The sequence below is a fragment of the Anomaloglossus baeobatrachus genome, chromosome 10 (genome assembly GCF_048569485.1).
Source record: "Anomaloglossus baeobatrachus isolate aAnoBae1 chromosome 10, aAnoBae1.hap1, whole genome shotgun sequence".
NCBI classification, from domain to species: Eukaryota; Metazoa; Chordata; class Amphibia; order Anura; family Aromobatidae; genus Anomaloglossus; species Anomaloglossus baeobatrachus.
In genome coordinates, this window is record NC_134362.1 from 69,704,487 (window position 1) to 69,723,328 (window position 18,842).

Consider the following 18,842-nt stretch of genomic DNA (forward strand, 5'->3'; position numbering starts at 1 on the left):
CCTATTGATCAAACACAAAAACAATTGTATATAAAATATAAAACTAAGTAAGGAAGCACTTGAAACAATTAACTTAGTATATTGTTATATATTCATTAAATTTAAACATACGGTATATAGACAATCATCTTGGATGTCGTCTCATACATAAATGTGACCTGCAACTATTTAGCATACCATTAGTTATGCAGATTCTTGTCATGTCACTGTATTGTTACTGCTTTGCTCCTAAAAATATAAATTTTAAAGGAGTTGTCCACTACTTGGACAACCCTTTCTCATTCTCGTAGGGGAGTATAGGCTTATTTATTTTTATAGGGGTGAAAAAGGGAATGTGTATGGGTTGTCCAAATAGTGAACATCCCTTTTAAATATTTTGTTAGTATTTTGTAAATCCACCTTTGGCTTTCAACACTGCCTGAACCCTTCTGGGCATGCTCCCGATCAGATTCAAACATATCTCAAATTAAATCTGATCTTAGGTCTCATCTACACGTTCCCAATGTTGGTGCATACTGGTCAGGTCACTTGGGTATGTATACAGCTTTTTCTTCAACTCTACCCACAAGTGTTTGGGTTGAGATCTGAGGACTGTGGAGGCCAATCCAGCTCCTCTATTTAATTGTCATTGAACCATTTCTTCGCCAATCTCGCCATATGCTTCAGGTGGTTGTCCTGCTGGAACACTATGTCGTGCTTTTCACATCCATAGTGATCAAGTGTAAAGAGTAACTCATCTTGTGGGATACTCACATATACCTCATCTTTGAGACCACCATCGATCCTGGTCAAGTATCCTATGCTGTTGACTCTGAAACAACCCCATATCATCAGGCTTCCTCCACTAAACTTGACAGTTGTTTCAATTTCTCGATCCGTTATCCCCTTTATCCCTTGTTTCTTCCAGACCCATTTGCACCCATCAGAGCCCAGTCTATTGACTTTTGTCTCCTAATCACCGGTTTCCAATCTTCTACTGTCCACTTTTCATATTTTTTTGAAAACTCAAGCCGACGCTTCTTATGATGATGTTGAAGTCAAGGCTTTTTCACCTTTTTCGGGCCACCTTCTAGACATGGGTAACGTGTGTCACACAGTGTGTGCATGGATGTCTGTGATCTCACTATTATGAAGTATACGAGCCGCCTCCACTGCCGTGTTTGTTGCTCCATAACTGATAGACCTTGAGATGAGCCGAAATGTTGATCCTGATATTTTGCCTGGACGTCACCTATTGGCTTTTGAATGGATGGACAGACTTCATTTGTATTCTTCCAATTATTATGGCCTCACATGATGCAGTTTGGCAATTTTTTTTCAGCAGTTTTATTTTATTTTTTTCTAAATTCACATCTATAATGTTTTTAATGGGTTTCACTAGAGATATCTCTAAATATGTAATTTACTCATCATCCTATTTAAACCGACTTTCGTTATTTATTAATTGATGGCTGTCAATATTATACCTTAACACTAGAACTACTGGACTTGTGACACCTACTAGAACTACATAGTGCGAAGTAGTCAAAATGACTACCTCAGTACTTCTAGTGTTAAAATATTCGATTCTTCTTAATTTATTTTAGAAAATGACACATTTGCAAATTTTTCTAAAACACAATTTACTTTTCTAAGATCTATATATTATTTCTAAACTAATAATCCTATATTCCGTGCGGTTAAGATCTTATGTCTCCAATTTATATCTTGGAATGTAGTTTTTGGACACTGCACTGGCTTGTTTGCTGAACAAGTGGTTTTTCTGTTCTTATACACTGGAGATCAAAATTAGAGAACCGCACACAATTTCCTAAATGTTAAGGTCATTGTGTATCCTATGTGATTATATCCTAACATGAGTAGTATTTTAATTTTATTTCATAATTTGAATTTATTCCAAAGCACATAATAAAAATGTAAATGAGATAAATGAAAAAGAACACTGATCAATATTAGAGAACACTATCAGATACCTGCAAGTTATTGGTGTTAATCTGGCACCTGGTGCTAATTTCCATAATTATCTGACAACTCTATGTAACTGGCAGCCTAACTTTTCAGTCTGCACTGACTTTGCAAAAATGGTGTGCCGTTCGAAAGTTACTGAAACCCTCTAGCAGCAGGTTGTCCAGATGAAGGCCAAAGGGGTGACCCTATCAGCCATCGCAAGAGAGGTTGTTTGTTCCAAGACTGTGATTTTGGGACTATTGTATTTTTACAACCTCACAAACTCTTTCAAGTCCCGTCTCCCTCGAAAGACAATTGCAAGAGAGGACAGGATAATGCTGAGATTCTCCATCAGTAATCATTTCAACACTGCAGCTGGAATTACTCGCCAGTTGAGCACTGTACAGAGTAAGGATCTGTCTCGTCATACACTGTCACGACGTTTAAGAGCATTTGGACTGAAAGCCCACTCTGCAGTGACCAAACCTCTCATTAGCAGAAAGAATCAAAAGGCTAGACTCACCTTTGATGAGTAGCATGCTGTGTGGACAGAGAAGTTGTCCACAATTCATATTAGCCATGAAAGTAAATTTTATTTATTTGGGTCTGATGGGAAACATTATGTTCGCCAAGAAACTGGGGAAAGACTGAACACAAAGTGTGTTAAGAAGTCAGTGAAAGATGGTGGATGAAGTGTTATGGTTTGGGGAATGTTTTCTGTGGCAGGAGTTGGATCTCTCAAACAGCTACATGGTAGAGTGAATGCAAGTGTGTATCAGAACCTTTTTCAACAATCTTCCTTAATTGCGTTCATCACTCAATCAGTCAGCAATTTTCATGCAAGACAATGCCCCCTGTCACACAGCAAAACGGGTAAAGCAGTTCCTTTAAACAGAAAATATTGAAACAACAATGGCCAGCCCAGAGTCCTGATCTAAACAAAATAGAAAACCTCTGGAAAATCCTTGGTGACAAAGGTATGGCCAAAAAACCCACAACAGTCAAACAACTGTAGGAGAGAATGGACCAAAATCACACCAGAGCAGTGTGAGAGACTAGTGATGTCCTGTCGTCACAGATGTGCTGACATCATTCAAAGCAAAGGCTTGTACACGTCCTACTGATTGGTGACTTGTTATCATCAGAAAATTTACTTATAATCTTTCTCTGTGCTACAGCCATTGCTGGTCTCTAATTATGATCATCACGTTTTGGGCAAAATAAAGCTTTTATGTTGATAAACTTTGGATCTTTTATAAAATCCTGTTCTAGTGGCATGGTGCACCCCTTACCAAAAAACCTTGAAATGTTGATCAATGTCTATAGACTAGATTACTTCTGAAAAAATCAAATGATCATACACAGTTCTCTAATTTTGATCTCCCGTGTATATGCAAAAAGTTAATTTATGTCTGTTTGTTGTACTGTAATGTTTGAAATATAAAATCAATAAGAAATGAGCCTGACTTAGGATTATTTTTTTTTATCTTTCTCCTCAACCCAGGATACCATTAACGAAGTTCACCTCCATCCGTCGGACTTTTTCTGAAGCTGCAGGGGAGGTGGAAAAACTAATTGGAAGTGAAGGATACTCAAAATATTACTCTGGATTTCCACCAAATGGAGGTCCTACGCCAGAGACACTGAAGAACTATTTGGATGTAAGTCACAGAGAATCTTTAGAATTGGTTATTAAGCAAACCTTCCATCGTCTACTACATACTAGATGCAGAAACATGGGGAAAAGCGATTTTTTTTTTTATATATATATATATATATATATATATATATATATATATATATATATATATATATATATATATATATATATATATGACTTTGAAAACTATAATTGATAATGTCTTCTCACCTCTTCCAGGCTCAGTACTATGGAGAAATTGGCATTGGGACCCCTCCTCAGATATTCACTGTGGTGTTTGATACAGGCTCCTCTAATCTCTGGGTACCATCCGTACACTGCTCCATTCTGGACATTGCTTGTTGTGAGTACTTTAAATCCAAGAATTTTGAACTAGATCTTTATAATAACTTGTAATGGTTTAGTCCCATTTTCATAAATAGGTATTGTCGTATTGTGCTTGAAAAACAGGAAATTTTGCAATTTATAGCCATTCTTGAGATATTAACACTTTTCTTATGTAGACAGTTTGTTGTCTTGGAGACCGACCACTGCTCCTAGACAGCAGAATATGTGCATTGCTTACAATCTTTTCCTATTAACCTTTTCCTATCCTGAGTCCCACCGGGGGGGACATTCTAAAAATTCTGCTATGCTCCTTTGACGGCCCACTGCCTTGTTTATCATTCACATGTGAATAAATTGATTTCATGTTGATTTATTTTACAAAAATTAATTCATATTGCAAAATTCAGTTTTGACGTTTTTTCCCAATTATAATAGGATTTCAATGGGCAGAACAGGAAATTTTATTGAATAGGAAAAGGTTAAGCTTGTCATTAGAGATGACCGGACCCGTGGAAATTCGGTTCGGCAGGTTCAGCCGAACTTTAGATAAAGTTTGGTTTGAGACCCGGACATGACCTGTCACTTATTGGACAGTTTGGGTCTCCGCCCACATGCAACCAACCATAAACAGATCAGTTCCAGGAGTGGGTGGGCTCAGTTTTTAATTTTTTTTTTCTTTGGTGTACATTACATTCAATCATGCTGTTGTTATCCCCAGTGTGAGCCGATCAAACTGTCATATACTCGCCAACAGGTGATGTTGGTACTGCAGCGACCTAGATAGAGGACCCACTGGACCACAGGGAGACCCCGGGTTTACCCTAGCATAGGGTAGAGGATCAGGACTGTGGCAGCTGACCCCCCAGGAGAGGCGGACACAGGAGCAGAAAGGACTGAGTCTCAAGTACAGACAGAGACTGCCAGGGTGGCTCCAGGCAGGTAGAATAGGCAGGACAGACAGGCAGAGTGTCAAGCACAGCAGAGCAGGATGGACAGGCAGAGTCCAGATACAGGCAGGACGAGTTGGACAGGCAGAGTCCATGTACGGGCAGGAAGGGCAAGAAGAGTCTTTAGCACCAACAGGGCAGGCAGAGTCCAGGTACGAGCAGGACAGGACTGGAACTAGGTGCCAACAGGTATGATGGGCTGGGAACCAGACACGGAACATGACACTCTGGACCCAGGAGCCAACAGGCTGAATGGGCTGGGGCAGGTACAGGCAGGACGGGACAGGCAGGGTGACCTGACAACTGACTAGACAGAACACAACTGGCTAAAATGATGGTGTTTAACAGACAACTTCCCTAGTTGGAGATTGCCCTAAATACCCAGAGCCTCTCAGCGATAGGCTGAGAGACACTTCCTGGGAGTGGCGCGCTGGCCCTTTAAGAGAGGGGCAGTGATGCACGCATACTCCCTTGGAGCGTTCCCAGAGATGCTGTGATGCGCGTACCGATGCTGGGAGACGGGGGATGAGAAACCACAAGGAGGAGAGACAGAGACGCTGGGCAGTGTGGAGGGACCCGGCTGCGACAGTGATGACCGCACGTCCTTGCCTGAGAGCAAGCAGCGCAGGAATGCAGCGTTACACAAACACAGCAAGTGGCTCACACTGGGCTGAGCACCGAGTGTACCCAAGCACAGCGATGCTCATGCGAGTGGTGTTCATACGTAAAGCACCCGAAGTCTATGTTTGGTACAAAGCCCGAACCTCGGGTTCGCTCATCTCTACTTGTAAGCACTGTTTTGAATCAAGCCAGGATTACTGGAGTCCAATGATACTGCCTAAGCTTCAGCACAGCGCTTACAAGCCAGACACCAATGGTGGTCGGTCTCCTAGGCAACGAGCTGTAAAGAAAAGAAAGGGGTTGACATCTTAAGAACGGCTGCAAATTTTAATTAACAGTAAATTGCAAAAGTGATTATTTTTACAAGCTCTATCTGACATTTTCATTTATGAAGATGGGAATAAACCTTTAAGTTATGCCATCACTAGTTATTTTTGAGTGACCACAAACATGCAAAATGGCAAATTTGTTTACGGACAAGTTATGTGTAAAGCACTCGCTGTAAATGTCACAAGTACATTTCTTGACAACAAGAGGTTATTGTATTTCCTTTTTTGAAAGGAGACCCAAGCTTAAAGGGAACCTGTCACCACTTTTTTGCCCTATAAGCTGCGGCCACCACCACCGGGTTCTTATATACAGCTTCTAACATGCTGTATATAAGAGCCCAGGCCGGGGGTATGACATAAAAAACACTTTATAATACTTGCCTAACGGTCGCGCGGTGGGCCTAATGGGCATTTCCGGTGCCGGCGCCTCCTCTTTCGTCCATCGTCGTCCTCTTTCTGAAGCCTGGGTGCTTAATGCAGCTACGTCATACAGACTCGCCGGTCCTGCGCAGGCGCACTACAATACTTTGATGTGCTCTTCTCAGGACCTGAATGCCGGCGAGTGTGTATCACGTCAGACTTGTCATGCACCGCGGCTAGAGAAGACGGAGAACAAAGATGGCCAAAAGAGGCGGCGCTGGCATCGAACAACGGAGATGCCCATTAGGCCGACCGCGCGACCATTAGGTAAGTATTATAAAGTGCTTTTTATGTTATACCCCCGGCCTAGGCTCTTATAGACAGAATGTTAGAATGCTGTATATAAGAGCCCGTTGTTGGTGGCCGCAGCTTATAGGCCGAAAAAGTGGTGACAGGTTCCCTTTAATGGTCACACATTTACCGGTAGTCTCTGAACACAACTTATCTGTGCAACTGTATATGCAAATGGTAATTTAATATCAAAAAGACACACACAAAACAGCAATAAAGAGAGAGTTAAAAACAAATACTGAATCAAGGGGGGCATACACTGTGATACAATAGTACAATATATAGGCTGCCAGTAGCTGTGGCAGAGGTGAACATATGATGGTATTATATTAAAACAACCAAAATAGGTGTGAAATGGAAATGGAATCTCATGTTCACAGTCTCTAGTAGTCGTGGGAGAGGTATGCAGTTGAGGCAATAAATGGTAACAATTAGCCATGAAGGAGAGGAGTACTGGCTATAGTATGATCCTCTAGTCATGGGAGAGAGAGGCAATGAAGGCCTAATGAGGAATAACCAACACGCCGGGGTAGGTGGACATTACCGGTACTCTATTCAACTGACAGTTGCAGTGTATAAAAAAGTGGAGTCCGACCATAACCCAGGCATGTGGAGGACCATATAAACAAATTCTAACCAGAGGCTATCAGGAGCGTCCTCTCCTTGAAGAAGCAACAACACCTCGCGAAACGCGCGTTGGTGGTGATCCCTTTCTTTCCTGGGCATGTGCATTATGTGAACTTTTATATATACTTGACGCCAGTGGCTGGTTTTCATTTGTGGGCATGGGGTTTTTCCCTTGACATTGACATCTATTATTGGTATGCACTTGCACTTTATATTTTTTGGCAATATGTCTGCTAAGGAACATTTTGGCACTTGCTTAAGTAATCTTTGGGAACTGATAGCCTCTAGTTAGAATTTGTTTATATGGTCCTCCACATGCCCGGGTTATGGTCGGACTCCACTTTTTTATACACTGCAAGTGTCAGTTGAATAGAGTACCGGTAATGTCCACCTACCCCGGCGTGTTGGTTATTCCTCATTAGGCCTTCATTGCCTCTCTCTCCCACGACTAGAGGATCATACTATAGCCAGTACTCCTCTCCTCCACGGCTAATTGTTACCATTTATTGCCTCAACTGCATGCCTCTCCCACGACTACTAGAGACTGTGAACATTAGATTCCATTACCATTTCACACCTATTTTGGTTGTTTTAATATAATACCATCATATGTTCACCTCTGCCACGGCTACTGGCAGCCTATATATTGTACTATTGTATCACAGTGTATGCCCCCCTTGATTCAGTGGTAGTTGTTTTTAACTCTCTCTTTATTGCTGTTTTGTGTGTGTCTTTTTGATAATAAATTACCATTTGCATACACACTCGATTGTTCTCCTTTTGTTGTACGTCACTACGAGTGGTGTAAATACTCCGCCAGCGCAAGTGTGCTGGCGGAGTATTTACCTTATGGCTCATTTCTTGAGAAATTGTCTCATATTATCTGTGCAACTGGTACAAGAGACAAATTGCAAAAAGAACAATTATAATAGAGTGAGAAGCCTAGTATTACATGTAACGTCAATGTAAAGCAGAGGCATATACAGCCCCGTACTGTGTTGTCCTGGGGGCGAGTGTGCTGCTGGTATTGCCCCTGTTAGGCTAGGTTCACATTTCCGTTGTTTTAAATCCGTCAGGTCCGTCAGCAACGGATCAGTCGTTTTTTAGATGTCAACTGACGCAACGGATGTGTTTTTCACAGGATTCCTTTCACAGGAGTCCTGTGAAAAAACTGATCCGTCGCGTCAGTTACATCCGCTGTGCGTCCGTTTTTGATGGATCAGTCATGATCCGTTTGTGTTTGGGACAGCCCAGTGGGTGTGCCAAACATGCCGGGCATGCTCAGTACAGCATGACGGAATCCAGCACTGAATTCCGTCGTAAGACGGATTACGATGGAATCCAGCACCATAGACATACATTACAAGAGTGACGGATTGCGACGGATTCCTGCGCGGTGCGTTAATTTTGACGGCCTGAAAAACGTTACATTCTGCGTTGTTTCCACCCAGCAGTCAGTCCAAAAACGATTGACCGCGGCGCAGCGGATGCAACGCAAGGTCATCAGTCGCAATCCGCCACTAATACAAGTCTATGGAAAACAACGGCATCCGCCAAACGGATTTCGTTGTTTACCAGAGCCGCGGATTGTGACTGATACAATTTAACGGAAATGTGAACCTAGCCTTACACTGATATAGACACAAGCTATATATAACTAACCAGATCTTCTTTCCAGGAGTCTAAGTTATTTGGGTGACAATCCTCTGTTCATGGTCCTGTGAAACTCCATATCACAGTACTGTATCAGATTTAATGTCACTGTATATAGGACAGTCTGTAGAATGAAACAATAGCTCGTTGTGTACAGTAGATACATAACAGTAGCTACATATCATTTGAGGTTTACATTTTTTTTTTATGATATTTCAATAAGTATTTCTATACTTCCTTGCGTTGCGGACAGTCATACGTTATATACTAAGCAGTGTCTCCTTTTTCAGTAATACACCACAAGTACGATTCATCTAAATCTTCCAGCTACGTGAAGAACGGTACAGCGTTCTCCATCCAGTACGGCAGCGGCAGTCTGTCCGGGTACCTGAGTCAGGACACTGTGACGGTACGTTTTCAGGCAGAATTATATGTAATTCTATAAATATACTGTAGGGAATACTGTTACCACCTTTGACCATAACAAACCTCAAACACTATTGTCCTGGTATAAGAAAAATATTACATAATAATAATTTTACAATATATAAATAATAATATTGCTAACAATGTTAACAATTCCCCACTAACTTTATCCATCGCTCACAGCATAGCTTAGCCCTGACAAGTCTGGTTTAGTAAATGAGGCACTGTACATATGTGGCATCTGATTTCCATATAAATAGCTGTCCCAGAAACCAGGGTAGGTCTCCTACCTGTGAGTCTCTGTCCAGTTACAACCATGAAATCTGATTGTAACTTATTTGAGTAGTTACTATCATTAACAGCGGATGCTTGGTAATGTTTAGACCTTAAACTTCCACCGTGCCTAATATTTGAACTGATAATGTTTCTAAACGTTCCCTTAGGCCTCCGACACACTCACGTGAAAATCACGCACGTGCCGAGAGACACGTATTTCCACCGGCGTGTTGCGTGCAGGTAAGTACGTGTCTCTGGTACGTGCAGGCCACGTGTGTTCTCTGCATGCTATCCGTGATAACATACGGAGAACAGGTTATTTACATACTCACGTGGTCCTTCCTGCTGTCCGTGGTGCTGATTTTCAGTCTCCAGCCCTGCCGTCTCCCCGCTGCTGCTGCTTCCGGCCGCAGTGAAGTGAATATTAAATGAGAATAATGAGCGGCGGTCGGCAGCAAGTGGTAGCAGCAGCAGAGACAGGAGGGCTGGAGAAGGTGAGTTAAGGTTTTTTATTTCTCTGACACGTGTGTTTTCTCCGGCGCGTGTCACACGGAACCGCATCCACACTCACACTACACCCGTGTGGTACGGGTGTGGGCCGTGTGACACCCGTGCTGCCGGAGAAAACACTGACATGTCAGCGTGTAGAAAAACGCACACACATACAAACGCACACGTACACACGTTCCGTGTGGCTTTACGTGTGTGTGCCTGCTACAATAGGGTAGCACTGCTGAATGTGTCTCCGTGCCGCCGGTACGTGCAAAAAATGGCAAACACGTACCGGCGGCACTGATGTGTGTCGGAGGCCTTATATGCACATCTACGCCATCTGAGAACAGCATAATATAGGGGAAAAGACCCTGATTCCAGCGATGTGCCAATTACTGGGCTACTTGTTCTCATTTTGATAAAATTACACTTTTATCTGTTGCAGAAATAAAAGTGTTCTAAATGCTGCGCTCTTGATAACGCCGTCCATACCACTGATTTGCAGCATTCTGTGTACACCGTTCATAGGCAGAAAGTTGTCAATCAGTGGTATCAATGGTTATACAGAGCTCATGACTACCAGGCAGTAGATGTATTAGTCCTCGAATCATAAAATCTTGTTGATAAACTGATTTTATCAAAACTACACGAAGCAGCCCAGTAAGCGACACACCACTGGAATCAGGGTCTCTTCCCCTACATTATGTTGTGCTCAGATTGGATGACAAAAACTTGTTGACAGATGCCCTTTAAAAAATCACCAATGTGGTGACATTAGGAAGAATCATGCAATCAGCCCTTGTACCTTAACTGACATCTCTAGCAATTGACGTTTACTACCAGATGACTCCAAAGTTTCAGCTTGTTTAATTTCTTTAGACTTCCTGTGAATGCGCCATGAAATGAGATGTTCCCTGCCTTGCTTTATTGTCATGCTGCACATGTGACAGTCAGTCCAGAATATAGTCATGATCTAAAACGTTGGCACTTGTGAAATAGTTCTGAAAATGAAGCATTTCTCACAAATTTATTTCAATTACACATGTGTTGTTATAAATGTTTATTTCCTTCGTGTATTTTGTTGGGACCTTTCAAAACTTTTGGATAAACAACTCTGTTTCAAGCATGTGATGCTCATTTACACTCACCTGTGACAAGAAACAGGTGTGGGCAATATGAAAATCACATCCAAAACCAGATAAAAAGGGGAGAAGTTGACTCAGTCTTTGTCTTGTGTGTCTGTGTGTGCCACACTAAGCATAGAGAACAGAAAGAGGAGCAGTCTGAAGACTTGAGAACCAATATTGTTGAAAAATATCAACAATCTCTAGGCTACTAAACCATTGACAGAGATCTTGAAGTTCCTTTGTCGACGGTGCACAACATAATCAAAGAGCTTACAACAACCCATGGCACTGTAGTTATGCAGTAATAACAAGAAGGATTTGCGGGGCACTACTTCCACTGAGGACTGTCCACATCAAACAACCAGCGGCTAGTTGCAGAAAGCACACACGGTGCTATTGATCTCTGCTGTGACTAGAGAAAACTTCCAGGTCGGACTATGCTGAATACAGCTACGGGGTGCTTGTTCCAAAAGCATCAGAGCATGAAACATTAAGCAAAGGGAGAAAAAAGGAACAGCACTCACCGGTAATTGCTGTTAAGTATTCAGGTTTATTTCATGGTCAGAGGATACATGCTTCGGCGTTACAGGGAGGGAATGAGGATGGTTAGCACAAAAAGACTACGGCCGTTTCGCCCCTGTAGGTGGGGCTTCGACGGGTGGGCAATATGAAAATCACATCCAAAACCAGTTAAAAAGGGGAGAAGTTGACTCAGTCTTTGTCTTGTGTGTCTGTGTGTGCCACACTAAGCATAGAGAACAGAAAGAGGAGCAGTTTGAAGACTTGAGAACCAAAATTGTTGAAAAATATCAACAATCTCTAGGCTACTAAACCATTGACAGAGATCTTGAAGTTCCTTTGTCGACGGTGCACAACATAATCAAAGAGCTTACAACAACCCATGGCACTGTAGTTAATCTTCCCGGATGTGGATGGCAAAAAAAAGACTCATGAAAGGTTGCAACACAGAATAGTTCAGATGGTGGCTAAGCTGCCCCAATAAAGCTCCAAAGAAATGTAAGCTGTCCTGCAGGCTCAGGGTGCATCAGTGTCATTGTGGACTATCTGGCAACATTTGAATGAAATCAAACGCTTGATTGCAGTTAGTTATTGAAAAGGGTGTGCAACCAAATATTAAGCTTAGGGTGCCAACAATTTTATCCAGTCAAGTTTTGGGGTTTGTGTAAAATTTTGTCTATTTTGCCTTTTTGTTCTCTGGGGTTTTTTTTGTGTTGTTACAATACACACAAAAGGAAATAAACATGTGTATTACAAAATATGTGTAATTGCAATCATTTTCTGGGTGAAATACTTCATTTTCTGGAACCATTTGTGGCGTAACAACACTTGGAGCCATGACTGTATAGCGATGAAGTCGAGTACATTACACCTTGCAGCACTGCACGTCAGGGTGGAAATGGAGGAAATACATAACACTAATATTCGCTTCAAATAATTTATAGGATGAGTACTAGAAGCAATGGTTGCTGCTGACAGATATACTGTAAGGCAGGGGTGGGGAACCTCCGGCCCGCGGGCCGCATGCGGCCCGCCATGACCTTTTATGTGGCCCCCGGGCAGGTTCCCGGGGGAGGCAGTGCTGGTGCTGTCACCGCGGTCTTGCTGCCGCCAGCCCTTTAAATCCACACATTGCTGTTTGTGCTGCAATGTGTTCTCCCGTCGGCCAGTGCCAATTGTGGGCGGGTCCACAGCAGCCTCACAGCTTCCAGTGTTGTGTGTCCGCCCCCTGCCCTCCGGAGATCAGTGCCTGCCTTCTCCTTCTGATGCAGTGTGTCCGGCTCCTGCACTCCGGTGATGTGAGTGCAATGCTGCTGTGAGTCCAGCACCGACCCTCTGCTGCTATGTGCCCTGCCCAATGCTTTGTGCCTCCCCACACCAGTTCTGTAAACCTTCTCCCCCAGAGTTGCATGAAACTCTCAGCGCAGTGTGCAGCCAATGTCCTGTGTGCACCCCTCCCCCAGTCCTGTGTGCATCCCCCCAATGTCCTGTGTGCAGCCCATCACCCAGTAGTCCTGTTTGCACCCCCCCAATCCTGTGTGCACCCCTCCCCAGTCCTGTGTGCAGCCCCCCAATGTCCTGTGTGCACCCCCACACAATCCTATGTGCAGCCCATCACCCAGTCCTGTGTGCACCCCCCAGTCCTGTGTGCACCCCCCAGTCCTGTGTGCACTCCCCCAGTCCTGTGTGCAGCCCCCCAGTCCTGTGTGCAGCCCCCTCCCCAGTCCTGTGTGCAGCCCCCTCCCCAGTCCTGTGTGCAGCCCCCTCCCCAGTCCTGTGTGCAGCCCCCCCAGTCCTGTGTGCAGCCCCCCCCAGTCCTGTGTGCAGCCCCCCCCGTGATGTCTGTGCCTCCCCCCCAGTGATGTCTGTGCCTCCCCCCCAGTGATGTCTGTGCCTCCCCCCAGTGATGTCTGTGCCTCCCCCCAGTGATGTCTGTGCCTCCCCCCAGTGATGTCTGTGCCTCCCCCCAGTGATGTCTGTGCCTCCCCACAGTGATGTCTGTGCCTAACCCACAGTGATGTCTGTGCCTCCAGCCCCTCCAGTGGTGTCTGTGCCTCCAGCCCCTCCAGTGGTGTCTGTGCCCCCAGCCCCGCGTGTGGTGTCTGTGCCCCCAGCCCCGCGTGTGGTGTCTGTGCCCCCAGCCCCGCGTGTGGTGTCTGTGCCCCCAGCCCCGCGTGTGGTGTCTGTGCCCCCAGCCCCGTGTGTGGTGTCTGTGCCCCCAGCCCCGCGTGTGGTGTCTGTGCCCCCAGCCCCATGCCCCCAGTTAATTAATTGCTTCACCCAATATAGCAGGGTCATTTAAACATTGATAATTTTGTGCGGCCCCCGAAGGTTGGTAGAAATTTCCAAATGGCCCCCGACAGAAAAAAGGTTCCCCACCCCTGCTGTAAGGAATACATTTTAACTAAAATCTAAATATTTGGAGAAGCAGTGATACAATGATCTGTCTAATGCATCTTCACCACCACACTCCTTTTCACAGATTGGCAACTTGGCAGTGAAAGGACAACTTTTTGGGGAAGCCATCAAACAGCCCGGTATAACCTTTATAGCAGCCAAGTTTGATGGTATTTTGGGAATGGCTTACCCACGAATCTCTGTGGATGGGGTCACTCCAGTTTTTGACAACATGATGCAGCAGGAACTTTTGGATCAGAATATTTTCTCTTTCTACCTCAACAGGTAAGAGTTGAGAATTTTTATTAGCATTTTAAGTACAGTTAACAAACCAACACTAGAGGCATCCAAGCCTCAAACCCTAACCAACCCCCCCAACAGTCATACATGAAATACTCATAACAAGAGAATAAGAGTCGCAGCGCCTTACTTTAGAATATAAAAAGCAATTAAGATAAAACACATTTATGAATCAACATGTATATATTACGTACTGTTCTCTATGTAGTGTACTGGCGGGAAACATCCAGTACATATGTGCCGCCCCCGTGCCAGCAGCTGGCGCTGCTCGGATCCGGGCCTTCTGGGGGCGGTGGCTCGAGGGTCTCTTGACCCGAGGGTCTCGCGGACATGCAGAATAAAAAGGGGGACGTAGATGTACGGGCTGGGCCATATTGAGTTAGTGACGCCACCCACGGTGTGTGGTGAGGTGGGACACCACTGCTGCTGTTGTGGGCACCCGGGGGAGATGTTACGGCAGCTAGATGTTAACCCCTCCGTGGGCAGGGATGGTTGCTCCAGGAACAAGTGTCTTTGTGCAGGGTAGAGCGACAGCAAAGAGATGTTTGATTACTCACAGTCAATAAACCACACGAGTCTTTTAACCAAGGTGCTGGTGGCCGGCCGCCGCGGCCGGTTGTATTCGGATCCCCCACCCGGGCTGGTGGTCTCTGTCCTGTTCCTCTGCACTGACTTTGTGTAGATGGACTTCCTAGCCTGAAACTCAGAAGTCCACTCCCGGCTGGATGTGGCCTAAGGAGCCGTGCCCGCAGACGCTGACCCGTGGGATCTATGGGCCCTGGCGGTGGCCTCCTATCCCTATCGGTGGGCTGTTGTCTTCTATGAGGGACTTTGGGTGGGACAGGACCTATAATCCTGGCCTCAATCGGTGAATTAACCAGGCCGCTGGTTTCCGGTCCTGGCTTCAGGGTCTGAGTATCCCCCTTTGTGCTACGGTTTCCATGTCGGTTCCCCGCGTCGGTACCGGCGGGCTACAACCCTGTCCCGGTCCACCTCGGTTCTGCCGAGCCGTCTTCCCGTCTCCTGCTGACGGAGACCACCATCTGCCTCCTATCTAAGGCACCAGGGCTCCAACCCTGGCACCATTCAACTTGAACTTCCTCTGCTGGAGCTACACCTAGCTCCAGCCCACACTCCTCTCAACTTGAACTACCAAACTAATCTGCTTGTTTTTCCGCCCTGGGCTGTCTAGACCTCTGGGTGGGCGTGTTCAACCGCCTGGTCCCGCCCACTGGTGTGTCTGTCTTTCCCTAAGGAGGGGTGACTAGGGTTTTAGGTTGGCTGTGTGTTTCCTAGATGAGGGAAGGTGTTATGCAGGGGCCTATTTGTGACTACCTGGTTTTGCCAGGGCGTCACACATGTTCTTTGGTTACACCAAAGTCTGTCTGTACATAAAATAAACCAAGGCAAAACCTGGCTAACTCCCCAGATGCTAGACCAGCACCATAGATCCATAAGACAACCTCTTGCTCTGAGGCCTCCCTTCTAACAGTTTCGCACTCCTACAATCTATTCTAAACTATGCTGCCCAGCTAATCCACCTGTCCCCTCGCTAGTCCCCGACCTCTCCTCTCTGCCAATCCCTTCACTGGCTTCCCATTGCCCAACAACTCCAGTTTAAAAGACTGTCCATGACATACAAAGCCATCCACAACCTGTCTCCTCCCTACATCTGTGACCTAGTTTCCCGGTATTTACCTGCACGTAACCTTCAATCCTCACAAGATCTTCTTCTCTGCTATCCTCTCATCTCCTCTTCCCACCATCGCATCCAAGATTTCTCCCGTGCCTCCCTCATACTCTGGAATGCTCTGCCATAACATATCAGACTCTCGCCTACCTTGGCCATATTCAAAGAAAACCTGACGACCCACCTTTTCCGACAAGCCTACAACCTGCCGTAACCCTCAGTCTGATATAACGCCACACACCCAGCTCTTCCCTAACCTACTGTATCCTCACCTATCCCTTATAAACTGTGAGCCCTCGCGGGCAGGGACCTCTATCCTCCTGTACCAGTCCGTGCCTTGTATTGTTTATAATTATTGTACTTGTCCCTATTATGTATACCCCTTTCACATGTAAAGTGCCATGCAATAAACGGCGCTATAATAATACACCTTTTCAAATTTGAGAACACAATTCCTTTTCTGGTATATTCCCTTTTCCGTATTTAGTAACCAGTTAACTTTGTTTACATATTTCGCTATTGTGGGGGTCTGGTCCAACATCCAATATTGAGCTATCAGTTTTTTGGCCATAAACAATATGCGGAAAGTGGCCAGTTTCCCCTCCTCGCTAGTAGTTAGGTCCTCTACGTAACCCAGAATACACAGGGCGTAGGATTCACATGAACCATATAAACTCTATTAATAATTCCTATTACACCTTTCCAGAACACCTCTAGATTGGGGCATGTCCACATCATATGGAGTAGATTAGCCAAGTTTATTTTACACCTAGGTCAAAAGGGGTCAGATCTAACCCCAATGTCGAAGAGGAATTTGGGTGTGCGATACACTTGAAGAAGTACGTATAGATGTGATAACCTATGAGCTTCTCCCAAGGAACGACTCAGGACTCTCTGATATTTCTGCCCACTGATCATCCTCAATAGGTCCTATATCCAGTTCCCATATTTCCTTTGAGAGCATTGAATATTTCAGGAGGATTATATTTAGTATGTCCCAGTACAAACAAGAATTCATACCAGCCGAGCCACTAAAGTTTGCAATTCTCTGTATAATTTTGTTGTGCTGTATCATCTGGCCTATAATAAGACTCTCTGCTTGGTATGCATGTCTTAATTGCAAGTACCTATAAAATTCCAAATGCTGGATCCCAAATTCACTTTGCAATAGAGAGAAGCCTTTAATGTCATCCCCATCCAGAATCTGTAAAGAGCTGTATCCTTACCAGAAAAGTTGTACATTTTTGCAGCTAGTCTCAAGACGTCCTGTGATTAGATATTTTTGGCACAGTGATGGGGTCACTATTCACCTTCCTTGGTTGGGACAATGACTTTACCTTTTGCAGTCACCTTGTTAAATGTCACACTCTAGTTTCTCAAGGAATAGGAATGAATTGGAGCTCACATGGATGTGAAAAGCAACCCTGGATTACAAAGTACAGCATCCAGCATTTAATATATGACTAGAATTAGGAAAGTTTGGTACAACCTAGATGCTCAGGAATAGGATTCACAAACATTGCAGGTATGATCAACCATGCAACAAGAGGGCGATAAGACATCCACTACTTTCTGGTTACATTTCTTAGCTTTGCAGATAATGTTTTTTGTTACTCAACCAATATTACATCAATCCTGGTAATTGGTTCAAAATCCTCTCCAAATGGGGTCATATTCTTTTAGACCTTTAAGGCCCATTATTATGCGAGTCTGGATTAAGCACTTCAGTGGATCAGCCTGACCCTGCACAATACACTCCTAGCAAGAAAAAGAGGTTCTCTTTAGCTACATATTGGCTCCTTCTCCAATGTAACTGTGGGAGAAGCTCTTCTTTTTCATTCCCTTTAAGCACAGGAAAACTCTGCTTTGAATAATGTGTCAGTCCTGGCTAAGAAGAAAGAAGAGTGAGCATGAACGCAAGGGAAACAGTCAGCCAGGGGCAGACATATCATTGGTGTAATTTGTGCAAACCGCACAGGACCCAAGAGCTGAGGGGGTCACTCCATCTCGAAAGCCAGTGGAATTGTGCATTATGATGTGCTACAGGACTGCAAAGACTCCAGAAAGTATTATTGCTCACTTCTGTCTGTCTTTCCTCCTGCAGTCAGCGATGGAAGAATTTATCAAGCTCCCATTCACACTGTGCATAAAAGGAAAACTGTCAGCTTTGTTATACTGTCCTATCTTAGAACCACATAAACTAGTGACAGATGCACAGATTTTAGAATTTATGTTCTGCAGTATCTGCGAATTGACATTTTAATCCATAGAGCACACAGAAAACAAGAAGTTTGCTAAGGAGCAGGAGGCCAATGTTTTATGATATATAGGCTCCTCTAGACACTGACTGATGGGTCTCCCCATGCACAGTAATAGGGAGAAACTGTCAGTGTATGGAAGCCGGGGGACTCCCACAGCTCATGGGTAAAGTGGATTTGTAGCAAAGCTAATGTTATTTGATCAAATGTTAATTTATTTTCCTAGGAACCCAGAATCCCAACCTGGTGGTGAGTTATTACTGGGTGGCACCGACCCCAAGTATTACACTGGAAACTTTAACTACGTGAATATCACCCGCAAGGCCTACTGGGAAATTCACATGGACCAGTAAGTAGTAGGTCGACTGTTACAGTCATAGCTGAAGGTGTTGGCACCCTTAAAATTGTTCAAGAAAATAAAATTTTTCTCCAAGACAATTATTGAAATTACACATCTTTTGTCATATACATGTTTATTTCCTTTGTGTGTATTGGAACAACATAAAAAAACACAGAAAAAAAAGACAAATTGAAT

General features: G+C 44.4%; 1 protein-coding gene across 1 annotated transcript in view; it reads left to right on the plus strand.

The window, feature by feature from the left end:
- The window catches only part of LOC142255412 (cathepsin D-like), a 39,575-nt gene that overhangs the window by 11,733 nt on the left and 9,000 nt on the right, over positions 1-18,842 (plus strand). The window contains exons 2-6 of the mRNA XM_075327020.1: positions 3,452-3,608; positions 3,827-3,950; positions 9,113-9,231; positions 14,145-14,344; positions 18,534-18,656. Of these exons, the coding sequence (XP_075183135.1) occupies positions 3,452-3,608; positions 3,827-3,950; positions 9,113-9,231; positions 14,145-14,344; positions 18,534-18,656 (723 nt within the window). The remainder of the gene's footprint in view (positions 1-3,451; positions 3,609-3,826; positions 3,951-9,112; positions 9,232-14,144; positions 14,345-18,533; positions 18,657-18,842) is intronic.